The sequence below is a fragment of the Polypterus senegalus genome, chromosome 2, assembly GCF_016835505.1.
Source record: "Polypterus senegalus isolate Bchr_013 chromosome 2, ASM1683550v1, whole genome shotgun sequence".
In the NCBI taxonomy this organism is placed as follows: domain Eukaryota; kingdom Metazoa; phylum Chordata; class Cladistia; order Polypteriformes; family Polypteridae; genus Polypterus; species Polypterus senegalus.
This window is the reverse complement of record NC_053155.1, coordinates 275,733,206-275,757,554: the sequence shown is the minus strand read 5'-3', so window position 1 is coordinate 275,757,554 and position 24,349 is coordinate 275,733,206. Positions and strand designations below refer to the sequence as shown.

General features: G+C 38.1%; 1 protein-coding gene across 3 annotated transcripts in view; it reads left to right on the top strand.

Annotated features, from left to right (window-relative positions):
• poglut3 (protein O-glucosyltransferase 3) overlaps positions 1–24,349 on the top strand; it is a 57,249-nt gene that overhangs the window by 16,253 nt on the left and 16,647 nt on the right. For 2 of the 3 annotated variants that reach the window (XM_039745614.1, XM_039745615.1), the window contains exons 2-4: positions 16,924–17,118; positions 20,884–21,167; positions 21,592–21,808. In XM_039745614.1, coding sequence (XP_039601548.1) covers positions 16,924–17,118; positions 20,884–21,167; positions 21,592–21,808 — 696 coding nt within the window. Of the gene's footprint in view, positions 1–16,744; positions 16,763–16,923; positions 17,119–20,883; positions 21,168–21,591; positions 21,809–24,349 lie in introns of those variants that run through there. The other variant, XM_039745616.1, reaches the window with a different exon arrangement.

The window sequence follows — 24,349 nt, the reverse complement described above, 5'->3', positions numbered from 1 at the left end:
AAATTTGTTTTGCCTCGAGTTTGGTGAAAGCACAAAAAGGTTTGTGAATTTCCCTGAACTTTGTGAAATGCATTGAAGTCAGTGGGGAAGTGAAGTGATCTGCCAACTATGCTTCACTGATTTATTTTTTTTTTTTTTTTTGTGGCCAAAATTAGAACTAAGCTGAGATAAAATGTATAGCATTCAGTATCAGAACAGTAAACTTTCTTGCAGATAGTGGTACCAGGAGAAGGAAGCATGAATGTACTCTGACTTTAACTCCACAAGCCCAGTGCACTTAAGAGTTACAGAAAACCAAAAGGAGAGCAACTAAAAAAAAGACAGATATAGTTCTTGGAGACAACAGTAGGGGGCTTGAAATCTTTACTGACCTAGGACTCATTCCTTTTTATGAATGTTTACATTTTACGCCACCTCTTTTCTTTGCTGAATCCATAAAGGGGCTATACAGCAGCAAATAAATGATAAAATGAGAAGGAATGCCTGTTAGCAGGTGCAAGCCAAACCCAACAACTGATTATCGAGTACAGCGCCATCAAAACATAAACGCCGCCTCCGGAAAACAGTAGTGCACCAATGTGGTAAATTTGAAAATGCTCTCCGAAATCCATGTCGGAAATCTGAAGGAACCGGATTATTGATGGCCAGATTTTTGAATGTCAACCAGTACTACTCTTTCCAATAGCTCATAGGTCATATTTTGTTAATTTTGTATTTTGAAATAGTTTGGCATTTATAAAGTATGTTCTCAATAAAATAATGTGAAGTATAAGAAATAATTAATTAGATTTAAAGTTTGACTTTGATCATGTTTTTTTTTTTTTATGCTGTAAATAATTTCATCGTGCTGGAGAGTGGTGATGTATTGCAAGTAAGGACTATTCAGTACTCTCTACATATGGCAGTAATGAAACCTCCTGTTTCTCTCCCTCTCCTTCTCCAGTACCCTTCCCTCTGTCCTCCTCTCACCCGGGCTATTGATACCTATCGTCCTTCCAGCTCCAAGCTCGTAGCCTGAGTGAATCGAAGGAACTTTACAGCCTCTGCTAGCAGCCACTTTAAGAATAAATCCAGTGACAGGAATATTTTCAAGAAGCCTTGAGGCTATGCTGTTGGAACTCCCTTGTGAGCGCCCAGTTAATCTCGCAATCTTGCAGTCTTTAACTGCTGTTTCCAGTTAATAGTCCAGGCAACTTTTTAGCAACCTATTCTTCACCCTACTTCACTGCATGTAAACTCATTCAGTTATGGTCCCCTGTGCAGATAAAAAAAAGTTGTATTTGTATGCAATTCACCCAAAACCAGCGTCTACATTTGCCCCCAATTTTTTTGATGAAACATTCATTTTAAAATAACAGCTGGTATTCACCATACTATTTCCTTAAATAGTTCTGAGCATTTCCTCTTAATCCCTTAATGGCTCATACCCTGCAGTCTTAGAATCCATTTAGTCACACTTTGGATATACTTTTATAGGAACTGTATCAAATATGTGCTCCATGAAACCACCTGAGTCTACACCTGTACACCTGTAAAATATTCCACAGTGAGTCAAAACATGTTTTATTGCTTCCTGGTGGTCTTTCTGGCTTATTGTACATTGCAGACATTATTTTAATGTTTGAGCCTTGTAAGTACCAGTACAGTATTTGTTTAATAGCAGCCCAAGTTGTTTGTGTTTCCAGTCCCTACTTGGGTACCGCAGGAGAGACACACTTCCTGAGAAATAGGTACATCCATGAGCATCTGAAACCATGCTTTTAACCCAAAAACACACACAACTTGTAATAGGTGGTAAGTAACAAACCACTTAAACATTAGAGAAAAAGATGCATGTTAATGTTGAATAAACATATTGAAACAAACATTAGTTAAGGCACAGTAAAGCCTGATTTATACTTCTGTATCTATCCTATGCTGTCGGAAGCAGTTTATACTTATGCATCACGCTGTGCTGCAAGCACATGCCTGAGCGGCACTTGGCAGTGTTTCTACCACACAAGAAAAGCAAATGATCAATTAAAATGCAGGTAGTTTTTGGCCTCCAGGATCACCACTCCACTTATTACATATTTTCTTCCTTGGGTGAATAAATGTATCCGTCAGATTTTCCACTTTTTCATGCATTTGCCTACTTCCAACTTCCAAACGGATGTCAACTGATATTTCACACCACAAATCGTCCGCATTCTGATTTGTAGTGTTGTGATGAGGAATGCTATAAATGTTTATATTTAAGAGCAAATCTTTCCTTGATCTGCACCGTATTTTAATTAAGAATAGCTGAAAATTAACATAAACGTGTTTTAGGAAATGCATGTTTTTTTGTTTTTTTTTTCTCTCTCTCTCTCTCTCTTTATCGAGCTTCTGTAAAGTTTTCATTTTCCACTGGGAACAAATAAAGTATTTATCTATCTGTCTGTCATAGAAGTAGGGGTCTGAGTAAGGTCCTCGTCGACGAGATGTATAGTCATATTTTGAGGAGATGCACATCAGGCTACGCTGGCTATAGCTTAGGATTGATACAGAAGTATAAATCGACCTTAAAGTGTCACACTGACAAAGCAAGAATGTCTGCTACAACAAGATCAAGAGCGAGTTTCTTGTCTGTAGCTGAGGCCTTGACTCTTTAGGTCTCTTAGTTTAGAAAAGAGGTTCAAACGATATATGGATCCTTGTGTTTATAGAAACTGTCAAATATGATTTTTACTATTAACTTTTACTCTTAGCACTCTTAGCAAGCATTTCTGTTAAAGCGTTTTATTCTGTGGCCCAGTCCTGCCTAAGCTCTCAAGCTGCGGTGTTATGTACAAGTTTAAAATTAATAAAAACTGAACCTAGCAGGAATGTCAGGAAACATCCTGATGTAACGGTCCTGTATATCAGTAACTTACACTGACAAGAATTGCCCACTAATCTTGTACTCCTATAATTAACTGTATATTTAAAATGTGTAATAAACAGATGCAGTTCAGTCTCTGCCTTCACTGATCCACTGGTCTCCACACGTGTGAAATTAAAGGCATTCTCTCCCATCCTAAAATTAGCTTGGTGACTTTATCTTTGACACACACAGCACTTGCATGTTAAACCATTGCAACCGACTGACAGCCAGCGAGCAAGAGGGGGAGAAAGTGTGTAGCATGTGGCTGCTGCTGATTTTTACCTTCTTATTCAAATGTTATTTTAAAAAATTAATCTATATTAAGAAAACAATTCCCTATATATCTCTTTTTCCATCTGTACTCGGATAATTCTGACAACTTCATGGTTTTATAAAAGGTCTCGTACTTGAACTTCAGCTATATCTTGTTTTGAAGCTTGTCTTGGGATAATCATATTTAAAAGAGGCATTGTTTTACAGCACATATGGATTTGTTGGGTATATGTTCCAAATTTTGTGTATTTTTTGTTTTACTAGCCAGAGTACCCAGCATTGCCTTGGTATAAATAAACAGGGGGAAAAAACTGTGTTTTGGAAACACAACCCAGATTAGACAAAAGTTGTAATCCTGTGAGATAATGAAATTGTTATCCTCATACTGTGCATACCTTTGGGCTAAGGTTCCACTTAGGCTGCCACAAAACATTGTGTACACTGATGATGCCCATTAACTGCAGCGCACATGGGAATTGTAATCCCTGGATCAGAGTCAGTTTTTAGGTTTCCCTTCCTCCCATTACATCCCCTCCCCCTGGCATGCGTAATAGCCTATATTTTAAGTTGGAACAAGTATTACATGAATAAATCAGTTCTGCCATTTTTGTATTATTGGCAAAAAAACTAACAGACATCCAAACAGTTCACAATTTTATTTATATAGTTGTTTTTGTTAATTCTGAATTATTATTTTTCATGTTGATGTGTTATTTTTGTTGATTTCATAAGTGATTTTTGTAATTGTGTGCTGTCCTTTCTGTCCCTTTAAATGTAGTTATGGTCTTGTTCTTAGTGGGGGTGGAGCCATAGGAGAAGGGGCCACCCTGACATCATCACTCTTGCGCCCTCCCTCAGGCTATTTAAATTGCCTAAGAAGGCCCAGAACTTGGTAATCATTCATTGGTAGAAGTTTCAGTGAATATTGTGTTTTCTGCATTGCATTTTTTTGGTATTCCTGGATTATTATGCTCTGTGTAAATGATTCTGATTTTGGATTTTGCTTTGGCACTCATTTGCTTAGGATTGCCTTCTATGCAGCTCTGTTGTGCCTCTTTTTGCACTTTTGAGCTTTTCTTTGTATTTTTTTATCCTTATGCAAGATAGTTATATTTTTGTGATATTTATAATAATTTTTTTCAGTTCCCTTTTTTTTTTTGGGCCTACTTCAGTTGTAGCCAGTGTGTAGCCTTACGAGTCTGGCTGAAATCAGGTGAGCCTCTGCTGGGCAGACTAGGTAGGAGTCTGGCCTGCTCCCTGGTTAGTTTTTATGAGACCTTACATCTTAATCATGGATGAAGCACCATATCATAATATTGTTTAGCATTCCTAGTACATGCTAAAACAAATTTTGTCTGCATACCTCATAAATAACAGAGACATACTAATTATTGATTATATTTGCCATACAATACTGAGGTACCAATTTAAATTAATATTTTACCCTCATATTTGTGCTTAAACAAGAATACCTAGTAGTTAAATAGATGTTGTTTGTTACTATGGGTTACCTTACAGCTTGCACATTTCCCCAATGTCTGCATGGGCTTCTTCCACAGTGCAAAGACAAGTTTAAGGTTAATTGATTACTCTAAACTAGCCTGATGTGTGTGTGTGTGTGTGTGTGTGTGTGTGTGTGCGTGCATGCACTTCACTATGGACCACCATCCTATCCAGGTTTGATTTCTTCTGTACATCCAAAGCTTCCAGACATGGCACCAGCTCTCCATACTGATTTAGTGAGTTCCGAAAACTGGTGGAGGCATTGATATTTGGTGTGTACTGGTTTTACTGGTGTGAGCAATTTGCTTAAATCATTTTTTATTGTATATGGATTTTTAGGACACCCTGTATAAATATTTCTACTTAAAGCATAATAAAAATTAAAGAATTCTACAGAGCTCTCTACTTTAGTATCATATGTTGTAATGATATCTATTAATAACTTTGTGACTTTTCAGATGTAATAGTATCTAGTTCTGTAATATTAGTCAAGACAGATGATATGGCCTTTGTTTTCTTTGTCATAGATGGTGCCTAGCCTCCATGACGTTTTGCTGCTCATGGTTGAAGCTTGATAATATCATTCAGAATGGTGTTATATGAGTGTTTTTCATAAATGGCATAGTTTATTCTTATATTGTGCCACATCTGTATTCACATGGGTTTGATTTCCCTAGCTTTAAGATATGTTGTCAGGTTATTTGCCATGTCCTTCAGCTGTACAAGTGTTTGCATGCCATAAACTGGGAGCATAATTGCAACTGGATACGCTGTTATGAAACAGAGGTCTGGACAAACCTCAGTTACATAGTATTTTCCAGTGATTTTCTTTATCATTCTGTTATAAACAGTGGAAACAAGCTGACGATTTACTCTTTACATAATTAATAGGCCAGACTTAGAAAACAGGTGGTAAGGGCTTGTTAAATATAACCACTAAATCATAGGAGGACTCTAATATTAAGCTGTCTGTCTTCATCTGAATCTGTTTCTTAAGGAGTCCTTCAAACTGCTCAAAATCGGTATTATGTTTAGCATGGTGGGACACTGATTAGTTCACACTTAGCACCAGAAAACAGGATTCATATCCCAGCCACACTTACAGTGTGTAGTTTGTAAGTTATCCTTGTGTTCACAAATGTAATATATGTTGTTGCATTTAAACACACACTCCTGCAGTTGTCAGCAGACATTGCTACCAAGTAGCCTTAGAACTTGAGGACAAAAGGAGATCCTGAAACTAGTGCTTGAAATGCTTATTTTGTTAAACAAAGGTGGGAGGAAAAAATGAACGTACAAAATAGTCAACATCTTTAATAACATTGCAATCCTTTCTATGAACACAAGGAGTTGTATGCCAGTAATATTCTCTCCTGCCTTCACCACCGTCAGAGCTTTTATGGTCCTGAACTGAGTCTGCGCTGTACCTGAGATATTATGTAGTAAGTAAAGTTGAACTCTGCTGTGTGCCTGCAGAGGTCTGAAAGATAGATGGAGTTATCCAGACTTTCCTTTAATGTCTGAGACCACAAAGGCATTAGTGAGCGTTCCTGATGATAAACAAGATTTGTTGTGCCCGCTTCAGTTCAGAGATTTATTTATTAAGCACTTTAAAAACAACATCAAGGCTGACCAAACTGCTGTACAATTAAAAACCCAATATATCAGACACACAATAACCTAGGGTAAATGAAACAGAAATACATAAACACATAAGAGCTGAAGATATTCATAATAAAAAGTATACAGATAGCCAACATATCATACTGGGTTAAAAGTCAGAGTGTAAAAGTGTGTTTTTAAATAAGATTTAAAGACAGCAAGTGAAGGAGCCTGCCTAGCGTGCAATGGCAAATCGTTCCAGAGTTTTGGGGCTGCAACTGAAAAAGCCTGATCACCTCGGAGTTTGCATCGTGCCTTGGGAATACGTAAAAGCATCTGGCCCGCTGACCTGAGAGAGCGAGACGGTACATAAGGGTGATGATGATCACTTCAAAAAAGTTTAAGCTACTCCCCCCTGTGCAGTATTCCCTCTGGTGTAGATGAGAATGTGGCATGTCTCTTCTCTTCCTGAAGTCTACAGTCGTGGCTAAAAGTTATGAGAATGACACAAGTATTGGTTTTCACAAAGTTTGTTGCTTCAGTGTTTTTAGATGTTTTTGTCAGATGTTTCTATGGTATACTGAAGTATAATTACAAGCATTTCATAAGTTTTAAAGGGCTTTTATTGACAATTACCTTAAGTTTATGCAAAGATTCAATATTTGCAGTGTTGGCCCTTCTTTTTCAAGACCTCTGCAATTTGCCCTGGCATGATGTCAATCAACTCCTGGGCCAAATCTTGACTGATGGCTGCCCATTCTTGCATAATGATCCTTTTTGTCTCTGAAATGTTTTTTGGATTGTTTCATCTGTCATTTTATAAATTTATGGTTGCTGCTATTTTGTTTTCCCATTGTCGGTGCTAAACCACTGGTTATTAGGGGCATATCCTTGGAAGTCCTAACCTTTGATCACAGTACAATAGGATAAAAGGTCGCCCATGAAAACACTTCCTCATCCAAGCAGCGGAATCAAAATCCAAATTTCGTATTGTTCTTGCTAACTTTTCTAGCTTTGTTTCATGACACTATTGACCTTAGCTCTTGTTTATCAACCATTAATTTTTTGTCTCACATTTTGGCTGAGACAGTCATTATCATTGATTTCTCAGTTTAGACCCCTATTCTGCCTTCATTCTTCTCCTGGCTCACTCTCAAACCTTCTGTGTTCACTGACATAACAGAAGTGCTAACTTCTTGTTGCCATGTTACCAAATATTTTCTCTGTAAGCCCTCTCATCATTTTTTGTGATCAGGCCTATTACAGTGGTGTCATCAGCAAATTTAATTTAAGCTGGAGTTCTGTCTGGCCATGAGGCCTTAGGCAATCAAGAAGAGAAGTGTCCTCAGGACTTTACCCTGTGAGCTGCTTTTGTAGAGGATTAATGTTGAGGGAGTAACGCTGCCAATCTGCACTTGCTGCACATGCTTACTGCCTTCTAGTTAGCACTTCCAAACTCTAAATGCAGAGGTCGGCAATAAATCCTAGGCAAAGTGCAAGATGTTGTATTTACATATGCTTTTTGTTTTTTGCCACTCTCTGATTTATTCATTTTTACTTATTTTTTCTTAGTGAATTTGCTCAGGTTTTGATGTATTTTTAGTAGTATTTGTAGGACAGTCTGAGAGGTGGAAAGTACACCAAGTTTTGGTGCTTCTTTATCTTTTTGAGCAAACTACTCAAATATGCAATATAGATGTCAAAGATTTAGTGAAACCAATCCAATTATAGAAAAGCAATAAGACATGATGTAGGCCAGTACCAGCCAATATAGGTCTCATTAATTAACTATGCTACATTTTATTGGTAGAGCAGCACCCTGTGCTTCGCCCCCTGCTCACTTCGCTCGCCAGCCTCCGTGTTTGGTTTTCTGGATACACACTTTTAACTTTTTTTTTTTCTTTGAATTGTTGCTATTTCATTAGTTTCACTTTTATTTCAGAACTTCTTTAAAAACAACATTTGGAATCTTTCTCCCAACATGCTGAATCTTTTAAATGAGGTCTGTAAGACATGTGTTTAATGACTTTGTACCATAATTTAGGATAGGTTTCTTTGTTTGGAATTTCAGCACAGACAAAATGATCTACATCATCAGCAGTTAATCATTTTTTTTGCAAAGTAACCAATAAATGCATGTGAAGTAAACCCCGTGTTTAAAATTCTTGGACTTAAACTTCAAAGCCTTACAATATTTACACACTTCAGACATATCACCTTTGTCCATATATTCGATCTCTATTCGCCTTTTCATTATTTCTCTGGGTAATAGTTTTTCTTTGTTTGCACTAATGAGATGTTTACTTTTTTTTTGACACTTTCGTTTTTTTCTGCTTTCATATTCTGTATCTTGCTCTAAATTTGTTTGGCCCACTTGTTTTTTAACCTCTTTATGATGTTTTACTTTGTTTTCTACTCTTTGTCTTTTATTTCTGACCTCACTTTGTCTGGCTATTTTTTCAATTACACCTGGTCCGTGATGATTATTTTCCCTTTTTTCAAGTAATAATTTCCTTTTGTTTGTGCTAATGCGGTCTTTATTATCTTCTTTTGATACTGTAATGACCTCTGCGTCCGGTTTGAAAAGAAAAGAAATTAAAAAAACTGACAGACGTAGTAAAGTCTCACAAAAGTTTTACTTAAACAGTTAAGAAAAAGAACGCCAACTTCGTAACCCCAAACACAACCTTCTAGCACACTCTCCAAACCCCCCTTACCACAAAATTTCAATACCCCGTTGTCAGTCTTCCATGCTGTACTCCGCCCTCCCTCAATCGGACCTAACTGTCACTTAAAACAATAAAGGCTTCAACCTGGCTGGGACGCTACAATACTTTCGAATTTTACTGCTTTCATATTCTTTACTTTTCTCTACACGTGTATCGTGTCGTTTGTTTTTTTTTGTTTTTTTTTGAGCCTTTCGAATTTCACTGCTTTCATAATCTCTAACCTGCTCTGCATATGTAAAGCGCCAACGTTTTTGAGTGTCTTTATGAAGTTCTACTTTGTCTTTTAATTCTGAGCCCGATTTGACGTGCTTTTTTTCAATTCCACTTGTTTTGGGCTGATTATTACTTTCCTTATTTTCTGAATTTTCACCAAGATTATTCTTTTTTGCATTTTTTTCTCTCCAATGCTTTTCAGTCTCTTTTCTCTGCGCTGCTCTTTCTTCTTTGCTTAGTCGTCAATGTTTTATCTATAACATATTGTCCTTATACGCTTTATATGTGCTGAGAGCCCTGGATCTGTGTGTGCTCAAAGTTATGACACGACTGAGTGTTTTGCTGCCCATGGTCTTATTTGATATTGATTGTAAGTAGGGCGTGTCTTGCAAGAATCTAATGTTCTATGTCCCCGCGAGACGGTCCTAGGTCAATCTCTTGGCACAAAGTCTCATGTTTAAGGTCCCCGCGTGACGCTTTGTGGCCAATCTCTTTCATCTCGCAGGTCTTCTAAGTTTCTTCCGTGATCTTCATGTGAGCATCACGTCTCGTCTACGTAGTCTTTCTCTCCCAGGATTTTTTTTATAATAGAGAGAGATGACTTTTGAAAGAGGCATCTTCATTAAATGGATATTTGCACATAGCCAGTATGATACCTGAAATGACTGTAAGACAGTTGTTTCTTTAATTGCTTTTATGTACTTTGACCTAAGGTGGTTTTCTTGTAGGTTTGCTGTCAAGGTAATGATTTACATGTTAATTTCTTCCATATTTGCCCATATGCTGTGCTTCTTTAAACACTAGTGTTACGGTAAACACCACATTTTATTTGTGGTCCTGTTTGCTTGTTACTACATTTTTGAATGAAAGTAAGTCAAAACAAATCCAAATGACTAAAGAGAGTGTTTAAAAATATGCTTTGGGAAAAGGCTTGTCATCAGCTCGTTGATGTAAGGTGTAAAAAGTAAAATATTGTCATTGCAATTAGTGACTGAAATGTCACTATAGGTCTCCTTGAGGTGTTACCACATACAGAAAATAATTAACTATGTTTAGAAAAAATATGGCTGCTTCCATGATCGTCTAAATAAAATGTAATGGAAACAAACAGTAATTTTGATTATTAAAATTTTTATGAAGTTTCTTTGTTGTGTATGAAGGAGAAATCTGGTAGATAAAAGCATTCCAGATTCATATAAAGACCATGTTATATTAGACGTCTTTTCCAGCGGTTTCCAGTCATAGCCTTCATTTACAAAGTCTAAGCAAGTCAGAGGCAGTTGGCAGCACACTCCAGTGAAGGCTGTTGAGTAACATGACTTGTCCAGAGACTCACTGCAACTAGACTGCGACTCGCCCCAGCAAAATCAAAAGGTTTTATTTTGTCTTTAGTTTTATGGGTGGGCTATGTGTGCATGAGAGCTGACAACCTTTTAACGCTTAACCGAAAGAACAATGTATTTAATGTAGCGACAATGAACAAGGAATGTGTATGATTTAGACATCACAAATGGAAGAGAACCTTGTCAGTCTTATGTCTCGTGTTTCACATATGACAGAATGGAAAACAGACCAAAGACTGTAGGCGAACTTGTTGTACTTGTTAATCCTTTGTACAACCTCGATTCTGTCAAGCAGCATGCTGTTTGCTGTAAGGTTAAAGGGTGAGCATGACTGTGCTGGAAAGTCATCATGCAGTCACTACATTTGTCATGCCCAATGATTTTCAGTCATGTAAATTGAGATGGTCTGGCAACAAGACCAGTAACTACATTCAACAAATCTGATATGCTCTCTAACTAGAAGGCATGTAAATGTGACATTGGCTTGAATAAGTGTTATGTTTGTTTGTCAACCCCAATATTGTAATATACAAACCTGCGTAATCCTTTTTGAGATTGTTCAGGACTGAAACCTTTCTTTATAGCACTGAGCGCTAAGCAGTAAACCGTCCTGGGCAGGAAACCAATCCATTGCAGGGTCTATTCCTGTACACTTGCACACATTTAAGTCCAATAATAATTTAGCTTGTATTATGAGATCATTCAGCAAACAATCACTGTCAGGCTATGCTGGAAAACCCCCAATGGAAATTCAGCAGAAATTAATGTAGCTGTTAGCTGAGGAGGCCTCAGTGCAGTGGCTATTTTTACATTATTATTATGACACAAGTAAAGTGTCTGAGGAATACTGTGAGTGAAGAAAAGACCAGGAGATGATATACAGTACATAGGCAATGAGGTAGTGCGGATAAGCAGGGGATGAAATCCGTGAAATCAGAAAAATCATGCAATCAAAAATTAAAAGCAGAAGATGAATTTCAAAAGTTGAAGTCAAAACCAGAAGCATATACCTGACGCCAGTGCCCACATTAAAAAGGATGGGAATACACTAAGAGAAAACTTGAAAAGTTGTATATCTGCTGAGAGATAACACTTGGAGTGATCACTGCCATATTTATAGCATGACATCCATGACATCACAAGTGCAGTGATTATAATCTTGTTATGTTTCCAAATGGTGTTGTTTAAACAAATGAAAATTGAGATAGGAACAACAATTAACTGTCTAATCAAAATAAAGAACATCTTAGTAATGGAATCTTTTTGTCAAAAAACTACAAAATGCACAAACACATGTACAAAATGTATTAAATATTAGTTATCTTCTCCATGTACTGTTGGAGAGGGCAGAAGTTTAGAGTCGGTGGTGGTGGTGGTGGTGGTAGTGGTGGTTCAGCATGTTTAGGGTTCTGCAGTTGAGGGATTCTCAAGTGCCAGAGTGTTATAATACTTTTTAGAACTTTTAGAAAATGTTTGTTTTGGTACAATAAACAAATCAGTGTTTTAACTGGAAACTTCAACTTCCATTTCCTAGAACACACTGGGAACAAAGAACCTTCTTAGTGTTTCTCTTAACAGAGCTCCAGAAATGTTTTATAGACTGATACAGTGTTGTTAAAGAAGTATGGCAATGATTTATAAAATAATAAGGTCTGTCCGTCTGGGGCTAAAACCATGATCTTGGTCCTGATCAAAAGCTTATGACCCAAGGTGTACTGGTATTGCAAAAAATATGAGTTGGCAGTAGCCTTACCAAACTGACCTGCATTCGTGAGTTTCTTGTGGCAAAGTGATAGGCAAATGAAGTAACATGGTGGAAATGAAAAGAAGACCAGTAATGTTTGCTGAGTGTCAATCAATTTGCAGTGTCCAATGATGTGACAAAGAGGACCTTAATTGGAAGACAAATAAAATGATAAGCAGTGCTACATGCTGAACATCAAGTGCAGGATACAGTAAGCGAGAAAAAGAAATACATAGAAATGATTGCAGCCAGGAGTCCACCTAAGGCTACTGGGGCTAGAACTTTGAGCTTGGTCTTGATGAAAAAAATATGCCCCAATACATACTGGTATTGCAAAAAATGTGAGTTAGTTGCAACCTTATCAAACTAACCTGTACTCATGGGTTTCTATAATAAGACCAGTAACATCTGCTGAGCATCAAGAAAATTGCAAAGACTGATGACTTGACAAAAAAGATCATAATAGGAAGACGAAGAGGATGAAAAGCAGTGCCATCTGCTGAACATCAAGTGAGAGAAACAGAATATGAGAATAAGAAAGATGGAGTAATATGTGCAACCAGGGGTCTGTGTGTGGCTACTGGGGCTAGAAGCTTGATCTTGGTCTTGATCAAAAGCTTATGACCTGGTGATGCTTCATTTTCCAGGACACGGTGCATACATGTTCAGCATTCATAATCATGTGTAAGTATTCTGTTTATTGATCTTTGAATGTGACAAGCAACTCCACAAGTAGTTTGCCTGATAATCATTATATTTGGAAGCCATGCCTGTGTACACTACTGTATATCTGCAATAACTGTACAATAGAGAAGAGAATTAGACAGAATACCAGTGTATAATAAAAGAACAAGTAATGTAACATAATAATAAAATTAATAAATAGAACGCAAATATATATTGTATGTGAAAGAGTGATATTTCATAAGTTGGTTATGTCTAGGAAGTCAAAGCTTATTAAACATGCATATCACAATCACATGTTGAATACTGATTGACGTTTATGGCTTCCAATAGGCAGTGCCACCCGCTACACCACTGCGCTGTTTGTGTGAGGAACGGCTGGATTTGAAAAACAAACAGTTAAGCTGACATTTATACTTTTTACAATGAAAGCCTTTTGACACCTTTAGAATGTCAGAGTTTAACCGGTTGTATCCGCCTTGGTGCAGGTGGCATTCACCTCTATAAGAATAAACAGTAACAAATCCATAATGCATTAATGCTACAGCAAATAGATCAGCATTTCTTTGTTTTTCATTGCCAGACTTTGTAATTATCCCCATTTACCCTGACATTTCCACTAAATGTGAAGTCAAACACGTTTAGCACCTTTTATGCACACCTCGCATTGCTGCTACTGAGTGAAATCCAGTGAAACCTGCTTTAAGGCAGGCTGTTTCATGTGAGAGGCCAGTCAGGGGAAGCCTATGGGACACTCTCCTCTGTCAGACCGGTCCCTACAAACCTCCACCTTAAGCCTACTGGATATTACCAGCATCTATTAGCACATGGTTAACATGCAATTTTAGGCCCTGGAGTTTGAAATTGTTGTAGTAAACGAAGAAAGTGTGATTTCTACTGCAGATTAACAGAATGGAAAGCTGCAGCAAAACATGGACAATAGAATTGAAACCTACTTAGATGGCTGTTCTAGGCACCAGAAATAACCGATGAGTGCTTTGCAGATCAATTCATAATAATTTGCTCTATACATCTGTTTTTTAGTCCCGTTATAGGGTTATGGCAATGTTAAGACTACTGTTTATACAATGTATGATTCAACCTAATATCATAATCCCACTGGATTCAATGACATGCATTGTGCAACTATGTTAATATTTTTAAAAGTAATGTGTATATATAATATGTAAAGTGTGTGTGTATATGTGTATATGTGTGTATATATATATATATATATATATATATATATATATATATATAAATATATAAATATAAAGCTACTGCTTTGGCACACCTTCCCTGCCCTGTCACTCCTCACCTAAGATTTTCAATAGTCAGCTTTTCAGGGTAGCACCTTATTATCTTGCCTTAATTCTTTGAATTCTTGCACTGTGCAAATATTTTGCCTAAATAAAAGCCCTTGATGAAAACAGATGAAGACAGCAACAAGCACTAAAGTATTATATTGTAGAAAAAGAAGTGATTAAATGACTGAAATCCATTATGATGGAGGAAGTAAAGTTAATATGAGATTTGCAAGCTGGCAGTATGAGGCAAAGGCATGGCATGGCTCAGGAAGGAGTCACTGTAAGTTAGGGATTCTCAGCCTGCCCACTGAAGGGGAAACAAACATGCATTACCACTGATGGCTCACTTTATCAGTCCTGTGAGGGAGGGAGGTGTGTGTGGTAGTGAGCTAGGAAACTTGTGGGTGCAAATTTATGCTATTCTCCTACAACCCAGGAGTTGTCAGTAATATATGAAACTTGGAAGAGCTACAAAAATTGTGATAGACATCAGTGGTCCCAGGCATGGGATACATGTCATTTAATCTAACGGTAAAGAGGAGCAATAGACATATTTTCTAGAAGTCCTGCCATGTTATAAGAGTTTTCCAAATATTTTTAGTCACAGATTTTAATTCCGTAATCTTAGCAAGTCAGAGGCAGTCACAGTGTAGCCCTGTGACCACAGTCATGTAGTCTATCATATCCAGAGACTCTGTTCAACCTGTCTGCAAGGCACCCTGACAGAATGAAACAGGCTTGATTTGTTTTTTTTTTATTTTTTAGGGGTGGGTGCGTGCATTTGCAAGAACTGGGATTCAGTAAGCACTCCGCTGGAACTATGATGCATATAATGCAGCTATGAGGAAATAAGGAAAGCAAGTGTTTTATATCTCAAAAACAGAAGAGAGGCTCATAAGTCTGTTATCTTATGTTTTACATACCATGACAGAATAAAAAAAAAAAGAAAAAAGGTAGTACTGGTTCTGTCGGGGAGCCTGTTATTAGTAGTCAATAAAGGGGAAGAGCCAGCACTACTTTAGAAATGCGAAACTGCTGGAAAATCATCAAGTAATCCTCTAATTCAGTGTTTCTCAATCACTGCTTTTGGGTCATGGGCTGCCACCAGGATGTGTGTCTTGCTATTATTTATATTGTTTGCAGCTGGTTGTGAATTGTGTTGTGGCCCCCTTGTTCTGATGATCACACTTTGGTGGGTCATAAGAACACTTGTATAGGAAAAAAGTGGGCCATGCCACCAAAAAGATTCAGAAACGCTGATCTAAGTTGTCATCCCATGCAATATTTGACATAATCCGGTGACAAGATCAACTGCTATTGTCAAGTTTGATATAATCTCCAACTTGAAGTTGTGTAGTGTGCCACCGGCTTATTGTTGCAGGGACACCAAAAGATACTAGAGGCATCTTTATCCTGATATAAGAACATCCAAAATTATATTATGTCTGACTCTGGAACTGAAACTTGGAGAAGGTTAAACATCAGCACTACTAGCTGAAAGTCTTATTGAGGCCAGAGTGTGCTTTGGGGCAAGGTCTCCAATATTAGGGGAAGAGAGGGCAAGTTAGAGAGAAAACCTAAAAGAGGTAGAGAGACTGTAAGTGAGAGTGCTTGATAGGCTATCACCATATTGATAGGAAACGACAAGACTAGAGATTTTGGTGTTTGTGTTTTTGTCTACTTGAGCACTCCCTGTGTTCTCCCCTGAATTATGTTTGTTTATCCATCCATCCATCCATTATCCAACCCGCTATATCCTAACTACAGGGTCACGGGGGTCTGCTGGAGCCAATCCCAGCCAACACAGGGTGCAAGGTAGAAAACAAACCCCGGGCAGAGCATGCACACACACACACCCACACACCAAGCACACACTAGGAACAATTTAGATTCGCCAATGCACCTAACTGCATGTCTTTGGACTGTGGGAGGAAACCGGAGTACCCGGAGGAAACCCACGCGGACACGGGGAGAACATTCAAACTCCACGCATGGAGCACCCGGGAAGCAAACCCAGGTCTCCTAACTGCGAGGCAGCAGCGCTACCCACTCCGCCACCATGCCGCCCGTTTCCTTGTTTAATAACCCACTATTTTTGTATATTCCAAGTAGGATGATCACTATGTGAGCACCCAAACCTTTTGCCACCATGATTAATAAAATTGTTATTTTTGTACACCACTAGCAAGATTAATCTAAATAAACTTATTTGATCTAAAGTCAAACCAGATAATGTCAGCAGTGTGTTCTTAAGTAAGCTTCACATTGAATACATTTGGTGCCCCATGTGATAAACAATTTCAGTTTTGTCAGTAGTCTTCTTCAGCCTGGTCTGCCCGTGCAGGGTTTCACTTGTAAGGTGGGCTGTCCTTTCCATATCTGGACCTGACCGACTGTGTCTTGTCTCACTGATGGTTTTTCAACAATCTCTGGAGAACCCAGACAGCAAACATAGGAAGACAGACAGTGTGAGTGTCCAGGTGTGTAATGAAAATGTGAATCTTTTGACTCTGATGTGACTTTACAGAACAGGCGTCTATAGCCATGCCCCACCATAAGACCCATTTTATGCTTATTTTATACTAAAATACAGTTGTAATATTTCTAATAATTTCAATGTTTTTTTCCCTTCACCTTTCAGGAAAGAAGCCCTTTACTGTGAAAATAAGTTCTCTGTCCTCGGAGCATCTCAGGGTTCATGCACCTGCACCCTTGGACCGTAACGATGGGTCATATTTGATGAGGTATCGTTTGTATGGAAGTACGGAAGAGGGACTCAAAATTGAAATACTGTATGGGGAAAAACATGTTGCTCAATCACCATACATTTTAAAAGGTAAAAAATGAAATAATTTTCTTATAACTGAATTATTGAAATTACAAGGCAAATATCTTTGTCTTTCATAATACAATGACATTTAACCAGGCAGTTGTGTTTCACTCTTTACCCTAATGATCAATGTTGTGTGTCTGTATTTGTTAGGGAATCACTGCTACATTAAGGCTCAGATTATTCTTATCAGTGAGAGGCCAATAGTGCAGCAACAGGTCAGTTACTCTCATATGATGTGCAGATGATAACTAAAGAAAATGTCTAACAAGTGGCCAATTATAGGGAAAAATGAAAGATCTAATTGTTCATTGATTAGGACATTGTTCAAGAGGAGTAAGGAGTTTGCAGTCACATTTGGGAAATGTGAGATTTGTATTGCTTTTTTATATGTTTTAAGATAATAAAGAATTATAAATAATTATTTAAAACTAAACAAAAGTACTGTAACATTTTTAAAAGTCTTAATCCAATGAGGCAGCATTGGGCAAAAGGCAGAAACCACTGCAGGACAGCACATGATTATAAATGAATTGTCATGATTTGTTATGGTTTTGGGTCCTCAAAGGCTGCCAGTGTTTATTTCCATCGTTAGATTCACTTCCAGTTTTGCTAGTGGTGTGGACTCTAAGATCACTACCAATGCAATGGGATAAAAAGGATGGCTATGAGTGCAAAACCTGATCTGATCTAATGTTCTGTCAGTGAACTGGCTGATGTACTTTTTGAGCATAAACCTTGAGATGTGTGTAAAAACCAAAACAAACAAATAATAAAAGATATAAAGTGAAATAAAACCGAAGCCCAATATGAGAGACAAAAATCATGATTGAGAAAACAAGTGGGTCAACACTGAAAGTACACATGATAAAAGAGTACAGTGATAAACTTTAAATATTTTAGAGATTTGGTATCCACAGATCGCATAAGGATTTGCAGTCATAGCCGTCCTTTTATCCTTTTACATCGACTACACATGGGTCCCAACCTCCGAGGACGTGCCCCGGCAATGCTGGAAGAAGGCCTAATGATGGAAATAAACACCAGCAGCTTTTGAGAACCCAAAACCATACCAAATCATAAAATTAAATCATTTATTAATATTAAATGGAATGTAATAACAATTGTTAATTATTTATAAATCATCTCATCTATTTATAAATTAATAAAAATACATTTATTTGATTTTTTTTTTTGACTGGGGTAGACTGGTGCCCTGTCCAATATTGTTTCCTGGCTTGAGCCCGACTCAACCGAGATAGCCTCCAGTCCCCTGTGCAATAATTAATCCTAAATTGTTTATAATTATGTAGTCTATTCATAAAAATAAATTCAATTTAGATAATAGTAATTTTTTACTGGAATGGACTAGTGCCCTTTCATAGGTTGTTTCCTGCAATATGCTTAGTGCTGTTGAGGTAGATTCTAACCCCCTTATGGTCCATAATTGAATTCAATGAATATACATTCAAAAATGATAATTTTTGCATTTTTTACTTACCCCCTGTAAATTTATAATAATGGGCGAGAAAAACTTTTAATCTCATGTTTTAATGGAGAACAAATATCCAGATACAATGGGCTACAAAGAAGACCCAACTTGAACAATGGCAAACAAAATCAAAATGGCTCTATAAAGAGTCTTCCATTACTTGGGTACTTAGTCCACATATCAAGGTATCCAGTTGTATGCTCAGAATTTCTCAAACACATGGATTTTGGCTAAGATATTTTTAAATAAACTGCAAGAAAGTGCTGTCATGCATCGAGTTACACATTCAAACATGATCACTCTTTTAAAGTCCTGCCTCTCCACTCCGCTTACTGGTCATAAGCTTTTTTTTAAATCATGTAGGCAGGATTGGCAAATTCCAATGACCTCTCGTGGGTAAAGAGTTGGCCAACTGTTTCCTGACCAGGACAGAATGTGCATTGTTTCTTTTAGATCTGTAGTTCACCTCTCAAACTAAGTCTTTGTTCCAGTACCCTGGCACAGGTCTTCCCAGGTAGACTAAGAAGTATGATCCCTTAATAACTGCAATATACAGTGCATCCGGAAAGTATTCACAGCGCATCACTTTTTCCACATTTTGTTATGTTACAGGCTTACTCCAAAATGGATTAAATTCATTTTTTCCTCAGAATTCTACACACAACACCGCATAATGACAACGTGAAAAAAGTTTACTTGAGATTTTTGCAAATTTATTAAAAATAAAAAAATTGAGAAAGCACATGTACATAAGTATTCACAGCCTTTGCCATGAACCTCAAAATTGAGCTCAGGTGTATCCTGTTTCTCCTGATCATCCTTGAGATGTTTCTGCAGCTTAATTGGAGTTCCCCTGTGGTAAATTCAGTTTTTTTGGACATGATTTGGAAAGGCACACACCTGTCTATATAAGGTCCCACAGTTGACAGTTCATGTCAGAGCACAAACCAAGCATTAAGTCAAAGGAATTGTCTGTAGACCTCCGAGACAGGATTGTCTCGAGGTACAAATCTGGGCAAGGTTACAGAAATATTTCTGCTGCTTTGAAGGTCCCAATGAGCACAGTGGCCTCCATCATCCATAAGTGGAAGAAGTTCGAAACCACCAGGACTCTTCCTAGAGCTGGCCGGCCATCTAAACCAAGCGATCAGGGAAGAAGGGCCTTAGTCAGGGAGGTGACCAAGAACCCGATGGTCGCTCTTTCAGAGGTCCTCTGTGGAGAATGGAGAACCTTCCAGAAGGACAACCATCTCTGCAGCAATCCACCAATCAGGCCTGTATGGTAGAGTGACCAGACGGAAGCCACTCCTTAGTAAAAGGCAGGCCAATACCATTCCTACAGTGAAGTATGGTGGTGTCTGCATTATGCTGTGGGTATGTTTTTCAGCGGCAGGAACTGGCAGACTAGTCAGGATAAAGGGAAAGATGACTGCAGCAATGTACAATGACATCCTGGATGAAAACCTGCTCTAGAGCGCTCTTGACCTCAGACTGGGGCAACGGTTCATCTTTCAGCAGGACCACGACCCTAAGCACACAGCCAAGATATCAAAGGAGTGGATTAAGGACAACTCTGTGAATGTCCTTGAGTGGCCCAGCCAGAGCCCAGACTTGAATCTGATTGAACATCTCTGGAGAGATCTTAAAATGGCTGTGCACCGACGCTTCCCATCCAACCTGATGGAGCTTGAGAGGTGCTGCAAAGAGGAATGGGCGAAACTGGCCAATATAGGTGTGCCAAGCTTGTGGCATCATATTCAAAAAGACTTGAGGCTGTAATTGCTGCCAAAGGTTCATCGACAAAGTATTGAGCAAAGGCTGTGAATACTTATGTACATGTGATTCCTCCGTTTTTTTATTTTTAATAAATTTGCAAAAACCTCAAGTAAATTTTTTTCACAAAGTCATTATGGGGTGTTGTGTGTAGAATTCTGAGGAAAAAAATTAATTTAATCCATTTTGGAATAAGGCTGTAATATAATAAAATGTGGAAAAAGTGATGCGCTGTGAATGCTTTCCGGATGCACTGTACCCTCTTGCTCCCATGTTTTTAGGCTGAAGTAATTTCTTTGGGGAAGAGATGATACAGTAGCTTAAACATACAACATATACAAGCATTGTGTATAAAAATGATCTGAACTATCAACAATAACTCAGATTAGTAGGGAAAAGCTTGACTTCCACTACATAATAGAAATGTAAGCTAATACCAATTTTTTTGCCTGTGGTCATTTCTGAAGTAATCTCAGTAAACCATTTCTATTTCATCCTTTGACTAGGCCCTGTATATCATGAGTACTGTGACTGTCCAGATGTGGACTTTGCTCACTGGCAGACATCTATGTCTTGTCCATTTGAGGATCTTCAGATCAGCAGAGACTTCAGTGTTTTTCCCCGTGTTGACTTGAAACAAATGTTGAGGGAAGTACCAGTCAGATTTGGACCAAGAACTGGTATCATTCACTACACAATTCTTAATAACAAAATCTACCGACGCACCCTGGGGAAGTACACAGACTTTAAGATGTTTTCTGATGAAATGCTGCTTTCTTTGACAAGAAAGGTGAGAAAAAAGTTATAAACTAGTGACTGCAGCCAACACAGTTATTATTATGGAAATATTTTATGTTTTTGGTAAAGAAGGATCAAACAACACAATTACCATTTACTGTTAATGAAACTCTTTACATATTAATAATTGTGCTTGTAATTTATTTTTTACCCTATTCATCCAATTCTCAGTAAATTTCTGTGAAAAGCCATAAACATTTTTTCTAAACTTTTAATTCTTGTTTTCCTGCCACAAATAAATTGATCATATTTTTCATTTTTGCCATACAAATCCATAACGCATAACATACCTTGATTTGGTTACTTAACCTAAATGAGGTAACCAGTCATCAACAGTTACATTTCTCATTAGATAATTTAATTTTGTTTGAGTTTTTTTTTTCACTGTTTCTCTGACCCAGCTTCTTTGTTTAAAGGTTCATTTGCCTGACATTGAGTTTTACCTAAATGTCGGGGACTGGCCAGTGGAGAGTCGGCAGTTCAATGAAACACCAGGACCAGTTCCCATTCTTTCATGGTGTGGCTCGCCAGCCACTAGGGATATTGTCCTCCCAACATATGACGTCTCGCACTCAACACTGGAAACCCTACGAGGCGTCTCCAATGATCTGCTTTCTATTCAAGGAAATACAGGTGATTTATTCCTCATTTTCAATCAACTTAAAAGTATTTAAAAATGTGACGGACTCATTTGCCTATTTTCTAAACCTGCTTTGCTCACAACAGAGCTGTGGATAACTGGAGCAAGTCAGAACAACAAGCGTTTAATTTCTTTCACAGAGTAAATTCACACACACAATGGCTTAATGTATAGTAGTGGCCAACAGTTTTAGCAGTGACACAAATGTGGTGTTTTGCAAAATTTGTGACTTCAGTTTTTGTGGTGGCTATTCACATTGTTTTTATATTGTTGTTCAGTGTTTTCAGATGCATATTAATTCATTGCAAAGAGCTTTATTAGCATAAAAAGTTAACTTTATCACAAAAACCCATTTTCACATATTTTGGCCCTGAAACAAAATTATCACATAAAAGTGTCCAGCAAGCACCAGGACTGTCTCCTCCTGATGAGTCATCTACAGAATCATATGGCCACCAGTGCTGAGCTTGCTCAAAACTGGCAGCAGGTAGGTGTGTGTGCATCTGTACGAACAGTGAGGCATGGACTTTTGGATAATGGCCTTATGTCAAGAAGGGCAGCAAAGAAGCCACTTCTTTCCAAGAAAAACATCAGAGTGAAATTTTTCAGGAAATACAAGGATTGGACAGCAGAAGATTGGTGCAAATTTATTTTTTCAGATGAATCCTCCTTCTGACTGTTTGGGATATCTGGAAAATCGAATGTCCAGAGAAGAAAAAGATGAACACTGTCATAAATCCTGTGTCATGCCAACAGTGAGACAACCCATGTGTGGAGTTTTGCTTCTCATCTAAGGGACTGAGCCCACTCACAATTCTGCCCAGGAACTGCCATAAATAAAGAATGGTATCAAAACATCCTCCAAAAGCAACTTTTCACAACAATCCTGGTGCAGTTTGGTGATGATCCGTTTATTTTCCAGCATGATGGAGCACCATGTCGCAAGGCAAAAGTCATAACAAAATGGCTAAAAGATCATAACACTGAAACTTTTGACCCATGGCCAGGAAACACCCCAGATCTTATTCCCATTGAGAACCTGTGATCAGTTCTGAAAAGTGGGTGGACAAACAGAAGCCCACAAATTGTGATCAACTCCAAGCACTAAAAAAACAAAAATGGATCACCACCAGTCAGGCCTAGAAGTTAATATCCAGCATACCAGGGTGAATTGCAGAAGTTATGAAGAATAAGAGTCAATACTGTAAATACTGACTCTTTACATATACTGTATTTGATGTATTTGCCATTAAAAACCTTTGAATTTTGTGAAATGTTTATCATTGTTCTTCTGTATACCATAGAAACTTTTGGCCACTATTGCAGAGGACTACTTTGAGGAAAACCTACAAAACCATTGAGAGAACACCCAGACTACACAGTTATTGGGCTAATAATTGAACCTAAGAATCTGATGATTTCACCTCTGAGACAGCATTGCACCTTCTGACTGACCTCTTGAAAAGTAGTCCATCCATTTATGTACCACCTTGTGAATTTGTTTAATCATTTACAGGTCAATTGAGAACAGTAGTCTATGCCAGCAGCACCAGGTGCAGGATGGGAAACAACTCAGAGGCAATTTATGGTCATCAACAACACTGCCAAACCAAAAACAGACATGGACATGGGGAAAGCATGAAAACACAATGACTAGGTTGATAATTGAACCTGTCTTCCCTGAGCATTAAAGCAGCCACAATAATAATATTGCACCCATTTAACTATTCATCTATTCTTCATTACATGAGCGGAAGTCCAACAAATACACCCGACCAGATAACATTCATCCCTAAGTTCTTAAGGGGGTTTGTGAGTGCATGTATAAATCCTTAATGAATATGTGTAAGATTGTTGCTGAGCACTGGAAAAATTGCTGAGAACTTGAAAATAGCAAATATCTTCTTGTTATGTAAAAAGTGTGATTAGGGAGATCCAAGTAACTATAGACCAGTAAGCCTAATGTGCATATTGGTAGATTAGTCAGTCATTATCCAACCTGCTATATCCTAACACAGGGTCACGGGGGTCAGCTGGAGCCAATACCAGCCAACACAGGGCGCAAGGCAAGAACAATTCCCAGGCAGGGCACACACACACACACACACACACACACCCACCCATCCATACACCAAACACATACTAGGGACAATTTAGGATCACCAATGTACCTAACCTGCATGTCTTTGGACTGTGGGAGGACACCGGAGCACCCAGGTCCCCTTACTGCGAGGCAGCAGCGCTACCACTGTGCCACCGTGCCACCCTATTGGTAGATTAATGGAAGGAATTTTTAAGGAAAAGACTGTGCAGCATTTGGCAAGAACAATTGTTTTAGGGAACAGTCTGCATAGGTTTAGACAAGGGATGTTGTGTTTTACTACCATGCTCGAATTCTATGAGGAAACAGCAAAAGGATACAATCAGAATGGTGCATATGATATTATTTATATAGATTTTCAAAAAACATATGGTAAGGACCCATGTGAGAGGTTGGGCATCAAACTTAAAGAAGTGGGGATCTCAGAGCGTGG